Source organism: Xiphophorus couchianus, chromosome 24 (genome assembly GCF_001444195.1).
Source record: "Xiphophorus couchianus chromosome 24, X_couchianus-1.0, whole genome shotgun sequence".
NCBI classification, from domain to species: Eukaryota; Metazoa; Chordata; class Actinopteri; order Cyprinodontiformes; family Poeciliidae; genus Xiphophorus; species Xiphophorus couchianus.
Genome location: NC_040251.1, coordinates 12,832,703 through 12,852,036, shown reverse-complemented (window position 1 = coordinate 12,852,036; position 19,334 = coordinate 12,832,703). Strand labels below are relative to the sequence as shown.

The following is a 19,334-nucleotide window of genomic DNA, read 5'->3' as shown; positions in this document are numbered from 1 at the left end:
AGACGCATCTCCCTTTCAGATGATGGGAGGATTAGCGTGTGAGATTCAAAGAGGAGAGAGGCAGAGAGAACCAAAGCCGTGTGTTGTGTTAGCGGAGCTTTGAAAAGATGCTGTGGGATAGTTAATTTCTGCTGAAGCTTGGCGCCACTAAGTTTGCATCTGCATCATTTTTCATCACAGCTTGAGAAGCAGAGCTTGCCTCCTTCCAGAGGTATGACACCTCTAGTGAGCTTAGGGGCATCTCACCGCCTCAGATAGTGCACTTGGCAGTTTGGTGTAAAGGAGAAGCAGTCTGTGGGAGGGGGAGGGTGGTGGTTGAAAGAAAAAGGAGACGGGCAGTGGGGGTGGGAGATACGTTGCATAACAGGAGGGTGATATGGGCACCAAGTTCAACTTGATATTGGATCCATCTTGGTGTCTGTCGTCAGGAGAAGAACAGCAAGGATTTTATAACATGGGGTCATGAACCTAAGTGCCTCCATCACTTGAGGCCCCTCCCATCTCCATATGAAGTTCTTAGGGGAAGGTTGTAAAGGAAAAAGGAGACAGGACTGTGTTCTACAGAATGTGGATTAATGAGGAGAGCCAAGACTTTTCCACCACCCTCCCACTCCCTTCTCCATCCACACTGCCCACGCTGCCGATCAGTCATCCAGAATGCTTCGGATTAAGAGCTTAGAGGACAGCCGACACGGCCTCCCACCCCTTGACGTAGCAAATTAGAAACGTAAGATCACATATCAAATTCCACATCAAGTGATTGGTTGGGGGAGGATTGGGGGCTCATACCTCTGTTGAGGTAACAGTCTGTAAGATGACCCTAATTATAAAAATGAGTAGACTTTGCACACTTTCAATGTGTATGAAGTGTCTGTACTGCTCAAAAACCTTTGACGTTTTCTCTTGCATGTCAAAGGTGCAGTTTATTGAAACTGCACCTTTTTAAACCTTGGTATACCTTAGTAGGCGTACCTTTGTGTGTTCTTGTGCCTTGTGGATCAAGACCAAAAGAAAAGGTTCCTGAGGGAAGGTTTTTCTCTTTGGGTGGCTAAGCCTTAAGGCCTTAGCATGCCCCTCTGTCTTTCCTCTTGCTCATTAGGGTTCGTTGAGAGTCTTAGAAGACCTTAGGTACAAACAGTAATATTTGAGTCCCACAGGCTTTGTGATTAAACATACTGGAAGGTATACGTTATGCCTCACAAATGGGGGAGGAGGTTCCTTGAATGAAGGAACCAGAGACGCTGCCAATCCAGTTTTTAAAGAGAGGCTGAAGGTGCTTTGGATATCTGGATGTTCTTGGGATACGTTTCACTAGAAGAAAAAGCTGAGTCAGATCCAGAACCTGTTAGATAGACTATACATCCTTTCTGATCTGGAAACATCTTGGCATCCCAGAGAATAAGCTACAGGGTATCACTGGGGAGGCATCTGGGTTTCCTTCATGGACCTCTGACCCCTGCCACTTGATCTCAGATAAGTGAAAGACAATAAATGGATAGAAGCTCTGTGCCATCCTCGTGGCGAACACTGAAAAATAAAAACTTTTTTGTGACTCAGCAGCTGAGCATGAAACTTTAAAAACGCGCCTTCCCTGCCAGCAGCCCTCTGGGAGGATGTTTGTGCATGACTTCAATGGTGACTTCAGTTCTGACGAACTTCTGTGCAACATCCCACAGGGGCAGCTGGGGAACTCCAATAAATAATCATGGCAGCTCCGGACGCAGACACACACCTGCAGAGTCATTTTCTCCCCCAACTATAGAGTCATGCAGCACGTAGTGTATGCAAACTAAGAGTTTTAACCAAACCGCACAATGAAATGTCTGGCATGGAAATAGTGAACTCCATGACTTTCTTCTTTGGGAATGGTCATAAATTATCTATTTCCCTTGTCATTTGTTGAAACTCTCCAGCTAAACTAAGTTAGACTTCAATTATTAAAGGATTCAAAGTGGAAAAGTAGCATGCTGGTGTTCAATGGAGGGATTACAGAAGTTGATGCAGGTCCTGTTGGTGCTGATGTTTACATTCCAGCTGCAAGAGCAACAATGTGGGATTTAGTGCTTTTGCAAACACTAGCAAAAGCACTAAATCTTTTGCTAGATTTAGCAAAAGATTTAGTAGGCATTGTTCAGGTTTCTCTCCTCCACCACTTGATTTTACTCTGATTTGAAGAGGAGAGGGAGACAGAGAGAACAGGAGGTGGGGGTGGAGGAGTGGTGATTGAGCGCAAAAGGGGGCAGGACTTTTCCTCTCCGAGTCCTATTAAGAGCAAACTTTGTGTTTTTGTTCTCCCAAGTTCAGCTTAGTCCTCTTCCAAGCTGCGCAGAGTTCCTCTTCGCCGCTCTGTTTTCCTCTCCTTTTCCCACTTTTTCTTCAATGGTTTTGTTTTCTTGCCTGTTGGTCACTGCTGTGCGCCTTGTGCACGGGGGATCCGGACACGGAGAGAGGAGGATGCGCTTTACGCATGGACAACAGCAGCCACCTAAAGTTGTCCCTTTCAGCCACGGCGGGGATGTTTTAGTGGAGATCTAAATGTTTTTCGGGTTGGAGTGAACAATGCCGCGGCTCCTTGGCGCTCTGACCGGGGGCATGCTCTGGTTTCGGCTGCTGCTGCAGCTGCTGTGCGTCGTGGAGTTTGGAGCCGGGGTGTCTACCTTCCAGGGGTTCTATCTTCCACCTGCGACCGGCTCGCTGCACACACCTGCCCGGAGGACGGACGGGGTGGTGCGGACCATCGATCGGATTTACAACGGTGGAGGGAAGGTGGGTTACCTGGTGTACCTGGATGGGAGGCGCTTTCAGCTGGACATGGAGCGGGATGAGTCGGTGCTGTCGCATCACTTCAGCCCTCAGTATGCGCTCGCGATGATGGGACAGAGTCCCGCGCCTCTGCAGCGGGAGTGCGCGTACCGCGGGACGGTGAACTCCAACCCGGAGTCTCTCGCCGTCCTCAGCCTCTGCGGCGGAGGTCTGGAGGGTTTCTTCGCCGTCAACCACTCGCGCTACACCATCACTCCCATCATCCGGGCGAAGGGACACGAGCACGACACGCGCGCACTGCACGACCGGGATGCGGAGAGCGCGCTCCACGTGTTCACGCGCGAGAGCTTCAGCTTTGAGGCTCTGAGCGAGGGGCGCGAGAGCTGCGGCACGCGCGACGGGAAGAGAGGGCGCAGGGATGCGGCTGAAAGACGGCGGCACCGAGGTCGCGGGAAGGGGAGACGGGACGGTGAAGAGGGGCACGGCGCGCGAGGGAGGAGATGGTGGAGCCGCCTCGTTAAAGAGCCAGGCGCGCGGCGCAAGAGGTCGGTGTCCCGCGCCAGGCACGTGGAGCTGCTCCTGGTGGCGGACGACTCCATGACCAAGAAGTACGGCAGGGACTTGAACCACTACTTGCTCACACTGGCATCCATCGCGTCCAAGTTGTACGGACACGCCAGCATCGAGAACCCCATCCGGCTGTCCGTGGTGAAGGTCATCACGGTCTTGGAGAACGAGAAGGGGCTGGAGGTGACCAAGAACGCGGCGGCGACGCTCAAGAGCTTCTGCAAGTGGCAGAACCAGCAGAACCCGCTAGACGACGACCACCAGCATCACCACGACGCAGCCATCCTCTTCACCAGGCAGGTAAACAAACTCCGCCCGCCCCGCGCCTTTTACGCACGACCACCTGTTTGTTCCACTTTGGGAGGAGAAGCTTTGGCAATTGCGTGAAACGGCATCACCGTTACATCTGAATGTCAATAATTGAATAAAGGAACCCACCAGGTCAAAATGTGGAGGTCCAACAGTTTGACAATGTCATAAAAAAATAACCCATAAATTGAATTGGAAACAAATACATAATTAAATGCGGAAACAGAAAGCCAGTAAATGTTTCGCGGTCGTGTGCAGCAACATATAAAATATGTGTCAGCTTAAATTTAGCCTTCCGCAGGTAGCAGGCTTCTTACACTCACTGTAGTTATCATTGTAAACAGTAGATGTCACTGGAGAGGAAAATGGATTCATTTTGTCATTTACTCTCCTAATTTTCAAGCTGCTGATGGTAAGTTACACAAATTGTGATGTTTGTGACCATTTCTCCACAGAGAGAAGAAACTTTGGGTGAAACAGAATGAAATGAAGTGACATTGTTTGTTTTTATTTTGACAGTTTGCCTGATGTCAGTGGGACTGATTTATTATATGTCACCCTAGTGACTTATAATAAATAACATTGGCAAGTACATGTACATGTATGGAAACACAAACATGCCACAATTTCATTCAAATTACTAAATGAGTTAGGGGCCACAACTGCCCACAAGTGGCTGAAATCCACAAACATTGGCTAACATAGCTAACACTCTTCCTTGTTTCTGCTCTTGGGGACAGCCAATCAAAATGAGTGTTGCAAATGGATTGTGTCTAAGTATTTCAGGTTCTCACGCTGCATTTTCAGCAAATATCTATCGAAAAAGTCTTCATTTTCTGTGAATAAGTTTCACATAAAAAAACTGCCAATAGGTGAATTCCTGAATACTGAACTTCAAAATAGGTAGTGGTCCACTGTAATTGGTCAGAAGTTGGGTTAACCAATCAGATATTAGGGTCTATTTCATGAGTCATCATAGTAGCTAAATATATTTCAATGTGCACTGCAGCACGGAAACATTTAAAAAATAAACATGAAATGATCCTGTATGATTTTAAGATATAATGGAATAAAACTATGCCTGAAGAATTTCAAATGTAGGCATTGAATTGAGTATGTAAAGCATTACTAGCACATTTAAGCAACTATGTCCAACTTTGTTTAAATTATGATGTATATGAATCATTTTTCAATGATTTGTGATACTTCTTGCCCTTGTATACTTTCCCTCCACACATCTCCTTTTTGCTGAACTGTGCATATGCAACTCTAAAAACGTAAAAAAAAAAAAAAAAAAAACACTATTTCCTACGCCTGGTGTTTTTCTAGGCGAGCTCCTCTGTCTCCATCCTCCCCCTCCCTGTCCCTTGACAGCCTCGGAGTATGCGTAATCTAAGGCGCACTCACACCACTGCCGTACATTCTTCCCTGGATAGATTCTTCCAATCAGCTGCTCGTTGCATTACAGAAATACTTCCAACACTTCAGCGGAAGTGTTGGAAGTGATTGTGTTTGCTCGTCGTTGTTTAGTCTCTTACTCACCCACCCCATTCCTCCCAATTCTGTCTCTCATCAGTCCAGCTTGGACATATTTTCCCCTCTGCTTTTTGCAGTGTCTGTCAGCTGAGTCCAGGAGTTACAGACTGGAAGGGCTGTCAGAAAAACAAACACATACTCCCTCCTTGAGGCCGTACAGTTACGGAGACCACACTCGCATAACCCTTCTTTCACCATCCTTTTCTCTACCCTCCTTCATTACCCTCCTCCATTCAGCCCTCGTTTAACTGCCAGGTCCAAAAGCCACAGGGCAGCAGCAAACCTGCAGGCATTCTTCATCTCTCTGGGTGTGGCTTCATGGTGGTTAACTCTGGTTTACTTGTCAGAATGCTCGCCTTGGACTGTGGTGTGTCCAAGCCATGCAAAGTCTTGTCATAGAGCAAAAAAACTGGTGTTGCCTTGACTCTCCTGAACTCGTGTCTCGCTGTCACAGCTGTGCTTTGGCAAGGCAGCTAATAGTGCATTCCAGAGGTCAGCCGGCTGGCATGCATGGCACAGTTTCTGCATGCCAAGCACCTCGTGGCTCCTCAGTAAGCCTATTGCCACTACACCTGCGTGAGGGTTAACAAGAGAGCCAAAGTAGAGAGAGGTGTAATCGTCGGATGTTTGGTTTTGGCAGTCCACGAAAACGGTGATCCAGACACCAGTAATCAAAGTGGACAGGAAACTCTCATAAAATATCACAGGAAAGGCAGTGAACTGTACTTTTCTTTTTCATGCTAATGCAACCTTGATCTTATGAAAATACTCATGACTAAATTTACCTACGAATTGAAATAAACTCAAACTGTTTCCTTGAACGAGACCATGAGTTTCTTGTACGCCAATGGCTTCAACAGCCACCAGATCTCCCTCCAACAGAGCGACTTTTTGATTCGATGGAATGGGAGTTTATAGGCAATCGAGAAACCTGCAGAGTAGCTTGATGCCATCATGTCAATTTTGGGGGAAAAAACCCCTAAGGGATATTTCTGATATCTTTTTGAAGGAATTCAGGCAATTCCTTCAGTAGAAAAGCAGATCTCTGCCCAGTATTAGCAATAAATAGTTAGTTTGTTTATTTCTGTTGAAGACCTGCAGGGGAAAAAAACAGCTTTTAAATCCTGTCATTTTGTAAAAGAAACTCTTAATGCTCCGCCTTTGAGGCAAACTCACGTTAACCTTTAAACTCTTTGGCTATTAAAGGCTATTATCTGGATCAGTTCTGGTTACTTTGTCAACAAATTCAACAAGTAGAAAGGCATGCCATACAGCTCCTGAGGAATAAGTGAAAGCGGTATTTTAAAGCTGCATTCCTCTGCAATTCACTTGTCTGCAGTGATTTGTTTCCACCTATATTTCTGTATTGTCATTAAACTGTGACGGAAAGTTGTAAAACATGTCCGTGTTAGCCGCATTCCTCTCAGGAGCCACACTTGCACAAGTTTCCACACCACAATTCACTTTTTTTCAGGAGAGCAGAAGAGATCAGAAAACGTTAGGAGTCGCAGAAAACCGTTTACACCCATTAGTGTTTCCACTGACAGAGTGCCAGCCGAAAAAAACAAAACATAATTTGCTTCCTGTTTTCCAGCATTTGAGTTGGAAAATAGGGCACGTTTGGTGTATTTAAAAATAGAAATGTGTGTTAAGGATTTTCAGAGGAAAATAACCTGAACGGAAATGGGGAAACACTTTAGATTGTCAAAGGTATGAAATAAGCTTAAGTAGTGTAAAGTGAGTTCTTTTATACGAAAATTTGGAGCAGCTCTAAAAGAGGCTCTAATTTTCTGCTCTGAAGTGGATCCTATCTTGACTGCGGAGTCAGACCAGGCCTTTGTTCCCACATTGGCAGGCCACAAGTGGAACAAGGTTGGAGGGAACACGCCTCTTTGTGGTTGCGTCTAATTACTCCAAGACCCAGTGCTCCCAGAGAGCTGACCCGTACGACAGTGTCACCCAGTTCCATACATGCCAGCACCGAAACAAGACAACGGGTACATTGAGGACACTGCAGACATGCTAGAGAGTGTTTCTGTGTAAGTGGGAACATTAAATGTTACGCATGGTTGGACTGCTTTGAGCTTGGGGTGGCAGACAAAGCTCCACATTTGTCTTGTTACTGCTACAAACCCTAAAGTGTTTGTATGGATTTTGAGGATTTACTTGTTTTCTGTGAGCCACGGATTGGTATTTTGGCCATTCCTCATTGCAAAATAGCTCAGGCTTGATCAGATTGGACAGAGAGGATCTGGGAACATGAATTTTCTGGTTTTGCCAAAAATGCTTCGTAAGACTAGGTCTGGCTGTTTTGGTGTCATCCTGCTAGAAGACGAACCTACAACTCTCTTTGTACTGTACAGTTCAAACACGATATCAAAAAAAACTGATCAATCATTTAAGCCACAGTGACTTTAGCTTTTGTGTGATTTAAAGAGATTAAACTATGTTGATAAAGATACCATCAGTACCAGTCCAATGTCTTCCCCTTCCACTCTGTTGTCATTTCCAGTCTCCTCCCTGAGTGTCTGTACATTACAGTGTACATTTCCCAGCCTTCTGCCCCCGTCGCAGTCAGTCCCTCTGTTTGTTTTAAATGCCCTTGAGATTTCACACATGCTTTACTTCGTCTGGCACATGTCGACGTCCTGCAGACGGCTCCTGGACCCTATACCCACAGCCTGGACTCTTTGGCTGTCGACAATATGCAACTGGCCAGGGATCTTGATTTGTCCTGGAACAACAAATAGTCCTCAAACTGAAATGCATAAGTGAGATGTACCCCACTCCTGCTCACAATCAAGGTTGAAAATTTCCTTTGAGCACCAACTTTTGGCAAGTTCATGTGTTCATGCAAAGAAAGAAAAAAAATACCTTCAGCAACATGGACTCTGACTTCTACCATTAACGTGATTCAGGTTATTGAAGAATCATGATTCCTGATTCTATACGTTGATTGAAATTACTTCACTTTACCGTGGCTAACTTAAACCCCTCCAAAAAGAGGCGCTAACAACTTATCATCTTTGTCTGATACGTTCTTTGAGAATTTAAATGTGACAAAAACCATATCAGGAAAAATTGTGTAAGTATTCTACACAAGTCAATGTTTCCATGTGTGTAACTTTACATGCTAAAGCTAGCATCACCATATCATAAATACCAAATCATTGTTTTAAACATTAGCATGCTTGGTAGCAGTATGAACTGAGATAGAACCACCAAGTATATCAATCCTTCTGTTTTGGCTTAAAAAATTATTTAGGCCAGGTTTTGTTTTCGTTAATAAGCAGCTTTAGCTTTTAAAACTGCTGTCACATAAATTGAAACAGAATTTGATTAATTTGATGTAAATTTGGACCAAATAAGATGATACACCTGAATGTGAAAAATGAACTGAATCACCTTTTAGGCTGTATCTTCATAGGGTTTGCTGGAATCATTTGGCAGTGGATATTAGAGTGAGCTAAACCCTCTCTGAGACGAGGCGTGTGTGGGCGTGTGTGTGTGTGTGTGTCTGGCTCAGTTTGCCTAACACCAGTGCTGGCTTAGATTTCAAGTGGTCTCATACCTCACACACACAAGCACAGCTGGGATCAAGGCCCTGACCTTTGTGAGCCAGCGTCCCACCTGTTCCCATGTTGTTTCTGCCAATATTACTGTAACCCCTTGTTCTCTCTGTTCTTTGCTTTAATTTCCGGCACCACTCCGTCTTTTCCCCTCCATCCCCGGCGTCTGATACCTGAACTTATTTTTGTTTCTCTCGCGCCCTCCCTCTTTTTTTCTTCTTCTTCAGAGCCCTCAGGATAAAAAAGCAAGTCTCTGCCAAGTCTTGGCAGAGGAGGGAATTAGACAAGCTGACATGTGGTTTGAGGTTAATTCAGGTATTATTCACGTGTCGCTCTTTAGCAGGAGATCCCCAATTTTTTTGCCCGCACGTTTCCTTTTACACTGTTTCACCAGCACAGATCCAGGTGTGCCTGAAACCGATCCAGAGAGGGGATGGATGAATGAATAAAAAGAAATCGGGAGGAAGGCGTTTGACAAACGGGAAAAGAGAAGCAGTGAATCTTTTCTTGACATCCACCGACTTTCTGATTTTAAGTGCAGCAGCTCTTCATGCCTGTCTGCGCACAGACAAGTCTGGAGAAACTTCTGCTCCGTTCGGCTCTCGGCAGCCGTCCATGCAGTCAGAATCAGCCTTTGTTTGCTCCTCATGTATCCAGCAGTCAGCCGGCAGAAGCTTCCTGTTCACATTGAGTGTGTATGGGTTGTGAGCATCCGTGATTTTGCGTTCTCTGTATTATTTGTAAGAATGCGCCCATCCACTTAAATGTAGTTATAAGTGGTGCATTTGAGTGTGTATGTGTTTCTGTGTCCCACCCAGTCAGTCATGTGTGAGAGTGCAAAACACAAGGGAGTTTGTTCCAAATGGATAGGACCGGAACGGGTAAACACCCTCCCCACAGAGCCTCACACACACGACCCAGCAGGCCTGTCAGCACCGCTTAACATGACGATTCATCTTCTCCCCGGGACGTGTGTGTGCGTTTATGTTCTAATGTTCATCCATACAGACTTTTGTCTTCATGCATCCATGCACGACCCTAGTCTAAATGTACACTTCGAACTGGGGTGTGCGCGCGCGCTCACACACGCGCGCACACCCCCTCGATTAGTAAATTGATCTCCGCTCTCAGCGAGGCCAGGCCGTCCAGTCTGAGGCCTCGTCTGCATGGACATGTGTGGGAATCAAAGCAGGAATCGATTCTCGCTTCAAGGCACATGGAGGGAAACTGGCATCAAAGTCGCCTCTACAACATCAGTACTTAGTGAAACTGGTTATTGAGGGAGTGACAGAAAGTTGACCCGTTGGAGGGGAAGCACACTTTAAAGGACGGAATTTATGGAAACTCAGAAAACAGGCTTGAAGTTTACAATAGCTACGTTCTTTATCTTGGCCAAAAGCACAAGATTTCTACAAAGAAGAAGCCAAGAACAGAAGTTTAAACCTTCCTAATAGTGACGTTACTTTTTATAAGGGATCAGTGTTTTGCACAGTGGCCACAAAGCACAAGAGTAGTGATGGAAAAGTCACTTAAAGTGAATATTTCTATGGTAATTTAGTTAGTAAACGGGAGAGAGGTCAGGAGGCAGTAGAGACCTAACAAAGCGGCAACCTGCACTGAGATTTAAAAGCAGTGTGATGTAAGCAGAATCTGCGTTATGATTTACCACAGTGTTTGATGATTACCTTTGTCGAAACTTCAGTTCGAAAAAGCATTCAGATCGGCACACACTCTGATGTGCACGGGCATGCATCAGCACAGTACCTCACAACAACTGTGTAAATCAGCAGGTAAATAGACTCAATTTTCACATTTGAATTTCCCCAGTGTGAGATTAATAAGCACATTACAATAGTGCCACATTCAGCCAATCACACGCCAACACTCACCCCTTCATAAACCAGTACTCAGTAGTCGACTTGGCCTTGTGACATTCAGATATCAAGATGACTCATCGTACCGAGTCGTTTGTGCAGGTCTCACTTTTCCACACATAAAGAACACTTAGTGGAATTGTTGTTTTAGCACAATGAGTGGATATTTTGTACTGACAGTTGTCATAAACGGCAAAAATCCCTGCAACAGAAGCATTTTCTGGCCTGATAAACCTTATGCTCACAAACAACGCCTGGAGTTTCCCGTTGTGAGCTCTTGCCTTTCACTCATGCTACCTGTTATATCCACAACAGGAAAATGCCCACTCCATTCTTTACCTATGTCACTGCTAACTGACACACACTCATTTAACATATTCTCATTAAATATTGTCCGTTTTTCTTGTCATCATTACCCATCTGCTCACTTCCTGTTTTTAGTATACCAAGGCCTATCTCTCATCCAAAAGCTTCCGAAAAGTCTAATTGTGATTGCATTGTTTCACAGAAAGAAATTCCAGGTGTTATGCTGCTTTTTCCCATTTAAGCAGTGATTTAGATGTGCATCGCTTCCTTTGTCCAGGACCTGTGCGGCCACCACTCTTGTGACACCCTGGGCATGGCGGACGTCGGCACAATCTGCTCTCCGGAGAGAAGCTGCGCCGTCATCGAGGACGACGGCCTTCACGCCGCATTCACCGTCGCTCACGAGATAGGTGAGCACAAAACACAAAGGACGACCGGCGTCACGCCGGGGCACGCGAATGCATCTGTCAGCGCTTCCTTCTGGCGGCTTGAAATTCTTTCTGCGCGGTGCACTGGCATATTCAAGACACGACCTGACATTCCTCACATTACTGGAATGAAGTGGCACACGGTTTGATGTGGAACAAAAACATCTCACCGCGACGCTCCCAACCCGTATCGGAATGTGGGGTTTATTGATATTATTATTATTACCACGAACACTTTTAGGAGTGTTATTTTTATTTGGTCAGATCAGAGATATTTTTGGCCAACTTCCAGGATCCTGTCATCTGCAGTAGGATTTTTATTTGAAGTTGCACATCATGTAGCTCACTCTGTGTCGCCTCTATCTGGGGATTCAGGTCACCTGCTGGGATTGTCCCACGATGATTCGAAGTTCTGCGAGGAGCGCTTTGGGGTCAACAGTCACAAGCAGCTCATGTCGTCCATTCTCACCTCCATCGACGCCTCTAAGCCCTGGAGCCGCTGCACCTCGTCCACCATCACCGACTTCTTCGACGACGGGAATGGTGAGTCGGGAGGAAAACGCAGGAGGATAACAACACACCACAATCCGCGATCATTTCAGTTCTGATCAAAATCTCTCAGAGCTGCAATGTCAGTCGGCCGACATTATTTACATTTCTATAAACCTTCTCTGTGAGTGAAGCTGCAGTGCAGCCAGAGATGAAAAGTGATTCATGCTTCGCATTCCAGTTTCATCCAGCAGTTTCATTCATGACAGCCATAAAGTATTGCTGCTGACACTTTGCACTGCAGTTCCAGGGCTTTTGGCATAATTCAAGCGCCGACACTATAATTTCAGGCTTGGCAGTATCTGTTGCAGCAGCTGCAGGGCTTTTATTGAGTTTAAAGTATCACAGGCCAAGTTTATTAGGATTATGCAGGCAGAGATCTGTAAATTACCATAATGCAGAGCAAAAACACAAAATCACACTAAGTATTTTTTTTTGGTCTACTTTAAATATCTCAGCACACTTCTAAATGACTAAAAAGTCATTTTTCAGCAAGATATAGGAGCGTGTTTTAAGTCGATAATTCATTAATGTTGATGAAAAAGTTTAATACTATTTTCCAGTTATGACTGAAATACAGCAACTACTTTTTAATTAATTTTAAGGAATTATTTACTTAAAACAAGCTTCTATATCTGTATAGTTGTATAGTTAGTTATGTCTTATTAAAATGTGCTAAGATATCTGAACAGAAAAGTTGACCAAAAATCCTTCAAATGTTCTGTTTTTGAAGAGTTTAAAGCTTCGGTTTGCTGATTATTTTATGCGGGATTTTAAAGCTTTCCTACACAATGCCTGAGTAGACTGAAATATATCACTAACCGTCCAGGATCTTCATTTATTCCTAATTTTTTTTTTTCTACGCTTCAACAGCCGAGTGTCTCCTGGACTCCCCTCGTCAGCCCCTCCTCGGCCCGGAGGAGCTCCCAGGCCAGAGCTACGACGCCGTCCGACAGTGCCGCCTGGCCTTCGGCCTCGAGTACACGGTCTGCCCGGGCATGGACGTGTGCTCCCGCCTGTGGTGCGCCGTGATCCGCCAGGGACAGATGGTGTGTCTGACCAAGAAGCTTCCGGCGGTGGAGGGCACGCCGTGTGGGAAGGGGCGCATCTGCCTGCAGGGAAAGTGTGTGGACAAAACTCGAAAGAAGCACTATTCGGTGAGGGGAAACGAAACAGAAACGCGGTCAAAAATAGGTTTCTTTTAATAGCTCACCTTTCCACAGTTGTTAGTAGGAGTCAAATTGCTGCTGGAATAGCAATAAACACAGATAAACACACAGTACTCAGAGGCTCTCCTAGGGAAAGAGATTCTTTGTCTGGTTTCACTGTGTGGTCTGGCTTATTTATGCGACTTCAACTCTGGCCTTATTCATAAACATCAAAATAAAATGTAACTGTAGGGACACCAAATCTGTTCCTGGCAGGCTATCAGGAGGGAGAGAAAACGATTGTGGAAGTCAGAAGGGATTAAGATGTTTAGAAAAGGGATGAAAGGAACGATTCTTTTATGTTTTTCTGTCACGAGCGTAATTTGATCCTTGGCAGACGGCTGTATGCGTGGATGCAGCCCAAGTGGTGACTGGCTTCTTTTTGGTCGCCTTCTACCAGCATAAACCTCCCAATGCTCCCAGTGTTCTAGACCTCAGATTCTTTAATCCAGCTATATTTCCTTCTGTGTGCACCTTTGTAATGGAAATAAATGACTTAACTGCAGCAAAAAGTATAAAAGTGTTGACTCAGGATGAATGGATGCAAACGTATGTCACAATTTTCTGATTTTTACTTGTAAAAACAGGAAAAACCTATCGTGTTCCTTCAACTTTGTAATTATATTTGACTTTTTTTGCTGGTCTATAAGATAAAATCCCATTGAAAATACATTGAATTTCTGATTATAAGGAGACAAAATGTCTAAAAGTTAAAGGGATAGTCAATTTTTTTGCAAGGCGATGCAAAAAATATGGAAAAGCTTATTTAGAAAAGAGCTGATGATGTGCTAAATATTACTCATCCGCTCCTCACTAATGACTCATAAACAAGTGGAAATATGTGGAGAATTTGATTCTGGCAATCCTCTGACGGACCATGCGTCTGTCACCAGACGTTGGTTATCATCACATAATGGCAGACTTCTTCTTAGACACAGTGAAGGATGCATTTCTACTTATCACAGATCTCTCGCCAGCTTTCCCTTGGCTGATAGCATCCAATATCTCTTAGAAGCACTAAATGTTTTCCTTCATCTGCTTCATTTTTTCTCCTCTTCCCCTCGTTTGGCTTCCCAGACGTCCAACCACGGCAGCTGGAGTTCTTGGGGCCCGTGGGGTGCATGCTCTAGGACCTGCGGGGGCGGAGTGCAGTTTGCCCAGCGCCTGTGCAACAACCCGGCGCCACGAAACAACGGGCGCTACTGCATCGGAAAGAGAGCCATCTATCGGACCTGTAACGTCTTCCCACCATGCCCGCCCTCAAGTGAGCAAAACAGCACAGGAATAACTGAGAAACTGGAAGAGGTCAGGTGGTTAACACAAGCGTTTTGTTTTTGCAGGTAAGAGTTTCCGTCAAGAACAGTGTGAAGTCCGCAACGGCCCCCAGACGGACCCCAAAGGGGTGAAGACCTTTGTCGAGTGGGTGCCAAAGTATGCAGGGATTCTCCCTAAGGATGTGTGCAAGCTGACATGCAGAGCAAAAGGGACAGGCTACTATGTGGTATTCTCTCAACGGGTAATATAAGCTACACAGAAAATACATCGATTAATTGTGATCAATTAAAATAACCATCACCTAATTTAGTCTTTTCAACTTTATGTTGATCTAAAAAATATTTTTTTAGCTGCGGAAGCATCTTTACAACAAACGATCAACCGTTCACTTAAGGAATGCTGTTATTGGATTTTAGGCGACGAAATGTTTTATTTTCTTATTCAAGAAAGGAACTGAAGCATTTGTTTATTTTCATATCACACTTTTAATATGACATAAATAAGGCAGAAATGCCAAGTTTTTTCATTTGATTAATCAATTAATGGTCCAAATAATCAATAGAATAATCAATTAATTGTTTAGTTGCAGTTCTATGCCCAGATGTTGCATAAAGAAAGGGAAGATGGTGTTGATGTCTTGGCTTTCTGCATTCAGGTAGCAGATGGCACCGAGTGTCGTCCTCACAGCAGTTCGGTGTGCGTGAAAGGGAAATGCATTCGCACGGGCTGCGACGGCATCATCGGCTCCAAGCTCCAGTTCGACAAATGTGGTATATGTGGAGGTGACAGCCTGGGATGCATACGGGTCGTTGGGAACTTCACCAAGAAGAGGTGAGACTTGGAGAGACAATCCTGGCGATTTGGATTCGTTATTAACTTGTTCGGTCTCTTCAGTTACAACTAGTCATGTTATCTCCTCTGACTTTTCTCCTGACCAACAGCAAAGGCTACACTGATATCGTGAAGATCCCCGCAGGGTCCACGCACATCAAGGTCCGTCAGCACATGGCCAAGGACCAAACCCGTTTCACTGCCTACCTTGCCCTCCGCCGACCCGGCAGCGAGTACCTCCTAAATGGCAAGTTCATGATCTCCACCTCAGAGACCATCATCCCGCTCAACGGTTCTTTACTCAACTACAGCGGGTGGACTCATCACGACGAGTGGCTCCACAGCATGGGCCCCGGGGCTCTCAAAGAAGCTATGGTGGTCCAGATTCTAGCCACAGATTCGAAAAAGCCCCTCGATGTCCGTTATAGTTACTACATGCCGAGGTGGACAGCCCCGCAGCAGCATCTGAACTCCAAGTTGACCCTTTTGCAGAGCACCACCACAACGTCTACCACAACGCGGTCCGCCACGGTTAGCACCACTACCGTCTCCTCTACGCCTGCTGCTTTACTGCTAAGGCCAACTACAGCTTCTGTTTCTTCAACCCCTCTTCCAGGTCCCAAGTGGGTAACGGGACCTTGGATGACTTGCTCCAGGACTTGTGATACCGGCTGGCAGAGCCGGACGGTGCAGTGCAAGGACCAGGATGGCAAGCTGTCCAAGGGCTGCGTTCTGAGTGCCCGGCCCTCCGCCTTCAAACACTGTTTGGTGAAGAAATGCTGAAGCAGCCGGAAAGGACGGATATAGAGAGACGTTTTAGTCTATAGATCTAAAAAGATCTGAAATGTTGGATGTAGGGACATTGATTGAGCGAATTTAAGATCTGGAGTCTTAAAGGGGATTGTGAATGTTGATGGAGAAAAGGCCAGGATCAGACACTAGAGGACTGGAAAAATGTACAAATGGACTATATTTGACGTAGGAATGACCTGGAATCCTTCTAGCTATGCAGAACATGAGCTAAACATGAGGTTTCAACCCGGCGTAGCCCTGGCGTAGCTAAGGACTCGAGTTGCATGTAGTTTCCACATGGACAATAATTGGTTGTCTTTACTTTACCCTCCAAACCCTGGAGGTTTAGTGAGTCTTGTCCTCTTATGGCATGAGTGTCTTTTTATGCTTCCAAGTGCTGTTGTCAGTCAGCTCGCACTGCTTTGTCTCTTGTCCTGAGTTTGTCCGAGACAATAGCCCCATCAGTGGGAAGCACTCGACATTCCTTTCCTCTCAGCTCGGATTCCGAATTACTGAACATTTCTTAATTTATAATCTACTGGAAGAATGATTGAAAACCCTCTCACTGGATTATCATCCATATTTGTGGCTAGCTGTGGCTAAGCAACAACTACGCCACTAATTATAAATTACTTGCTATTAATGGGGGTTTCCTATCTTCTGATTGATCGCCTAAATACGTTTCTGGCAGTCATACTTTAAAACTCCAACATCTGCAAATGCGTCTTAGCTGGGTATAGCTGGCCAATCAGAGGCAGATCACCACCATCCTGGTGTTTGCTTACACACATTAAGGTGGCAGTTCAAAAGTGGTTAGAGTACCCCACTTCACACGTACTCACCAACTTAGCTCTAACTACCTCCATTAACAGCAGTGAGCCAATTTCAGCTTCACTCATTTACTTTTCTTGTTACATTCAGTCTGGTTGGAAAGTGTTTTTGGACGCCATCAGGTACATCTCCTAAATGTTTCCCCCTCCTCTTTGAAAGTGGGTTGAAGGTCCAGAAGTAAAGACAGACGTATCGGTCCTACCAACTTTGATAATCATCACTGAAAAACGACACGGTGCACGTCCTGAGCTAGCACGTTCGCTAATGTCGTACCTTAACTGTTTTAAACGGCCTTCGATCATTTTCTGAGCTTTCTTTCATGGAAACTGGATTTTGTTGTTATATTTTTGTGTGTTTATCAGGTTAACGGAAAACTCTGATATGACAATGTGTGCCCGGGAAACTTGCAAAGACAAGGAAGAGAGATGATAATGTAGCCTTTTAGCAGGGTCTATATTTTTTTTACAACTATACTAGCTTCATCAGCGCAGATACTCTCTGCTATTTCATACTTTTAATTTTGTCATCTTTACATGCCAACTTGTTTTTGATAAAAAAGGAGTTACTCCCTCAGGATAGTTTGTGGCCACAACTTAGGGATGTTTTGTTCCCCGCTTTGACAACCGGTCATTTTCCAAAGACTATAGGATGCTGTATCTAACTTAAGAGTATTTCTATTTTTATTTAATCTGTTATAAACACAATAAATGAAAAATTCATTGAATCTCCAGAAAACAACATACAATAACAATAAATTATATATTGGAGATTTTTAGTGATTATCTTTATATGAAAACAACTAAAAGAATTAAAGCAAAGTGGGACGGTTAAGGAAAAGGTTTATTTTACATTTAAGAGAAAATATTTCAGAAAACACACTTATTAACAAATCATTTTTACAAAGTTAAAGAATATATTATGTAATGAAAAAAACATAAAATTGATTGTAAACTCAACTTTTTGTCTGACATTATACAACTGTGGAATTTGAAAACTTTTTTATTTTCCTTCATGCTTTTTTTTTTTTTGCTTTGTTTTCCAAAACTGTCATATTGTCTTCTGTTTACTTTCTCCCATTTCACTTTTTAATGCTACACTAAGCTAACAGGGCGTGACCTCGGGACACAACAGTATTTGACTATAGTATCACTCGTCTCAGCTACTTCTGAAAAAAATAATAATAATAATAAAATTTAAAAAGTGTATTTTTGAACTGTTGCTTTAAGAAAAGAAAATATATTGATAGTAGGACAATATGCTCTATATCAAAGAAGAGGAATATCCTCTTCTGTAGTTTAGGTGAACCAACTCCTGACAATCCTCAACATATCTGTGTGACATTATTACCTTTATTCTGGTAATTCAGGACAAGATGCATCCGCTTGTTTTCAAGACAATATATAGTACCAGGAAAACGTATTTGTCTCCATGCAGATGTCTTCGGGTTCTGTTCTATTGTCTCACAAATCTGAATGTCAACCAAAACGTCATTTTTGTATAAAGTTCCGGTATAATGTGCTGTTTTTCCTTTAGATTTTTTTAATCTACTTCATGTTGTCTCAGTTCTACAGATTCTGCACTCCTCAGGTCTGGGTTATGGTTGGTTAGACTGAAGTGATCTACTGAATCATTGTGTTAACAGCACCTGTCGGGCAACAAGACGAAGACATAAAGATCTTCAAAGACTCTGCATACAAAACCCCTTTTGAGTTTACTTGGATTATCTTTGTCTAACATTAAGATTTGTTTCTTTCAGCAAATATAGAAGAAACCTGCAAGGTGACGAAAACGTTTTCAAAGCACTGTACTATTATGAAACCTTTCATTTGTGTAATAAAAAAAAAAAAGAACAATATTCCTGACAACATTACCTCAGCTCTCATGTTGAACAAGGCAGATTAAAGTAACCTGAATATATTCTGGACTTATACACCTTCCTGTCATTGTGCTACATCCATTGAGCAACCATGCAACCAACAGGAGTGAAATATTTCAAACAAGACCCAGGGTCAGCTTGCAACCGAAAGGCCTCACACTTTGCAGATTGACAAAGTACATATTTGTACAATAAATAGATTGTTTGCATACATTTAAGTATTAAAGCATATAGATATATTTAGCAGAAATGTACACACACATGCAGTAAAAAAAAAGAATTCTGACAGTTACATATTTGTTAGTATTTTTGACTGACAACACAACACTACTCCTCCAGTCGGGGGAGGGAGGACGCCTGTTGCAGACCGCCAGAAACACAGCACTGAACTTGTAATTTATTGTTTGTACAACTGCTCTGTGTGAATAAAGAAACAATGAGATGAGTTTTATTTATTATAGTAATTTTGTATCAAATTACTATTTAACTTTAGGAATATGACTGTGCTCAAACAATCCTATGTAAGAATATAGTGTTTTCTTTTCTAGCCATCCACATGAATATATGTATATAAAATCTATATATTTAAACACCTTTTGTGTCCGTGTCATTTAACACTG

At 43.9% G+C, this 19,334-nt stretch overlaps 1 protein-coding gene across 2 annotated transcripts; it reads left to right on the top strand.

Moving 5' to 3' along the window:
- Positions 1–2,020: 2,020 nt before the first annotated feature.
- On the top strand, positions 2,021–19,306 carry adamts5 (ADAM metallopeptidase with thrombospondin type 1 motif, 5 (aggrecanase-2)). Of its 2 annotated transcripts, XM_028010405.1 has the most exons (9): positions 2,022–3,630; positions 11,202–11,334; positions 11,728–11,895; positions 12,775–13,058; positions 14,187–14,373; positions 14,450–14,625; positions 15,040–15,215; positions 15,326–15,746; positions 15,832–15,976. In XM_028010405.1, the coding sequence occupies exons 1-9, from the start codon at positions 2,560–2,562 to the stop codon at positions 15,844–15,846; spliced, it is 2,631 nt and encodes an 876-aa protein (XP_027866206.1). In that variant the 5' UTR covers positions 2,022–2,559; the 3' UTR covers positions 15,847–15,976. The 2 variants fall into 2 exon arrangements, with proteins under 2 accessions (XP_027866205.1, XP_027866206.1); XM_028010404.1 differs by having other exon boundaries at positions 2,021–3,630; positions 15,326–19,306.
- The last annotated feature ends 28 nt before the right edge of the window (positions 19,307–19,334 follow it).

What these genes read in the sequence shown, in the direction of transcription:
- adamts5 (XM_028010404.1), top strand. Translation starts at nt 2,560, where the DNA reads ATGCCGCGGCTCCTTGGCGCTCTGACCGGGGGCATGCTCTGGTTTCGG. An exon ending in CCATCCTCTTCACCAGGCAG is followed by an intron (nt 3,631 to 11,201) that starts GTAAACAAACTC and finishes TCCTTTGTCCAG; the next exon opens with GACCTGTGCGGCCACCACTC. An exon ending in GGGAACTTCACCAAGAAGAG is followed by an intron (nt 15,216 to 15,325) that starts GTGAGACTTGGA and finishes CCTGACCAACAG; the next exon opens with CAAAGGCTACACTGATATCG.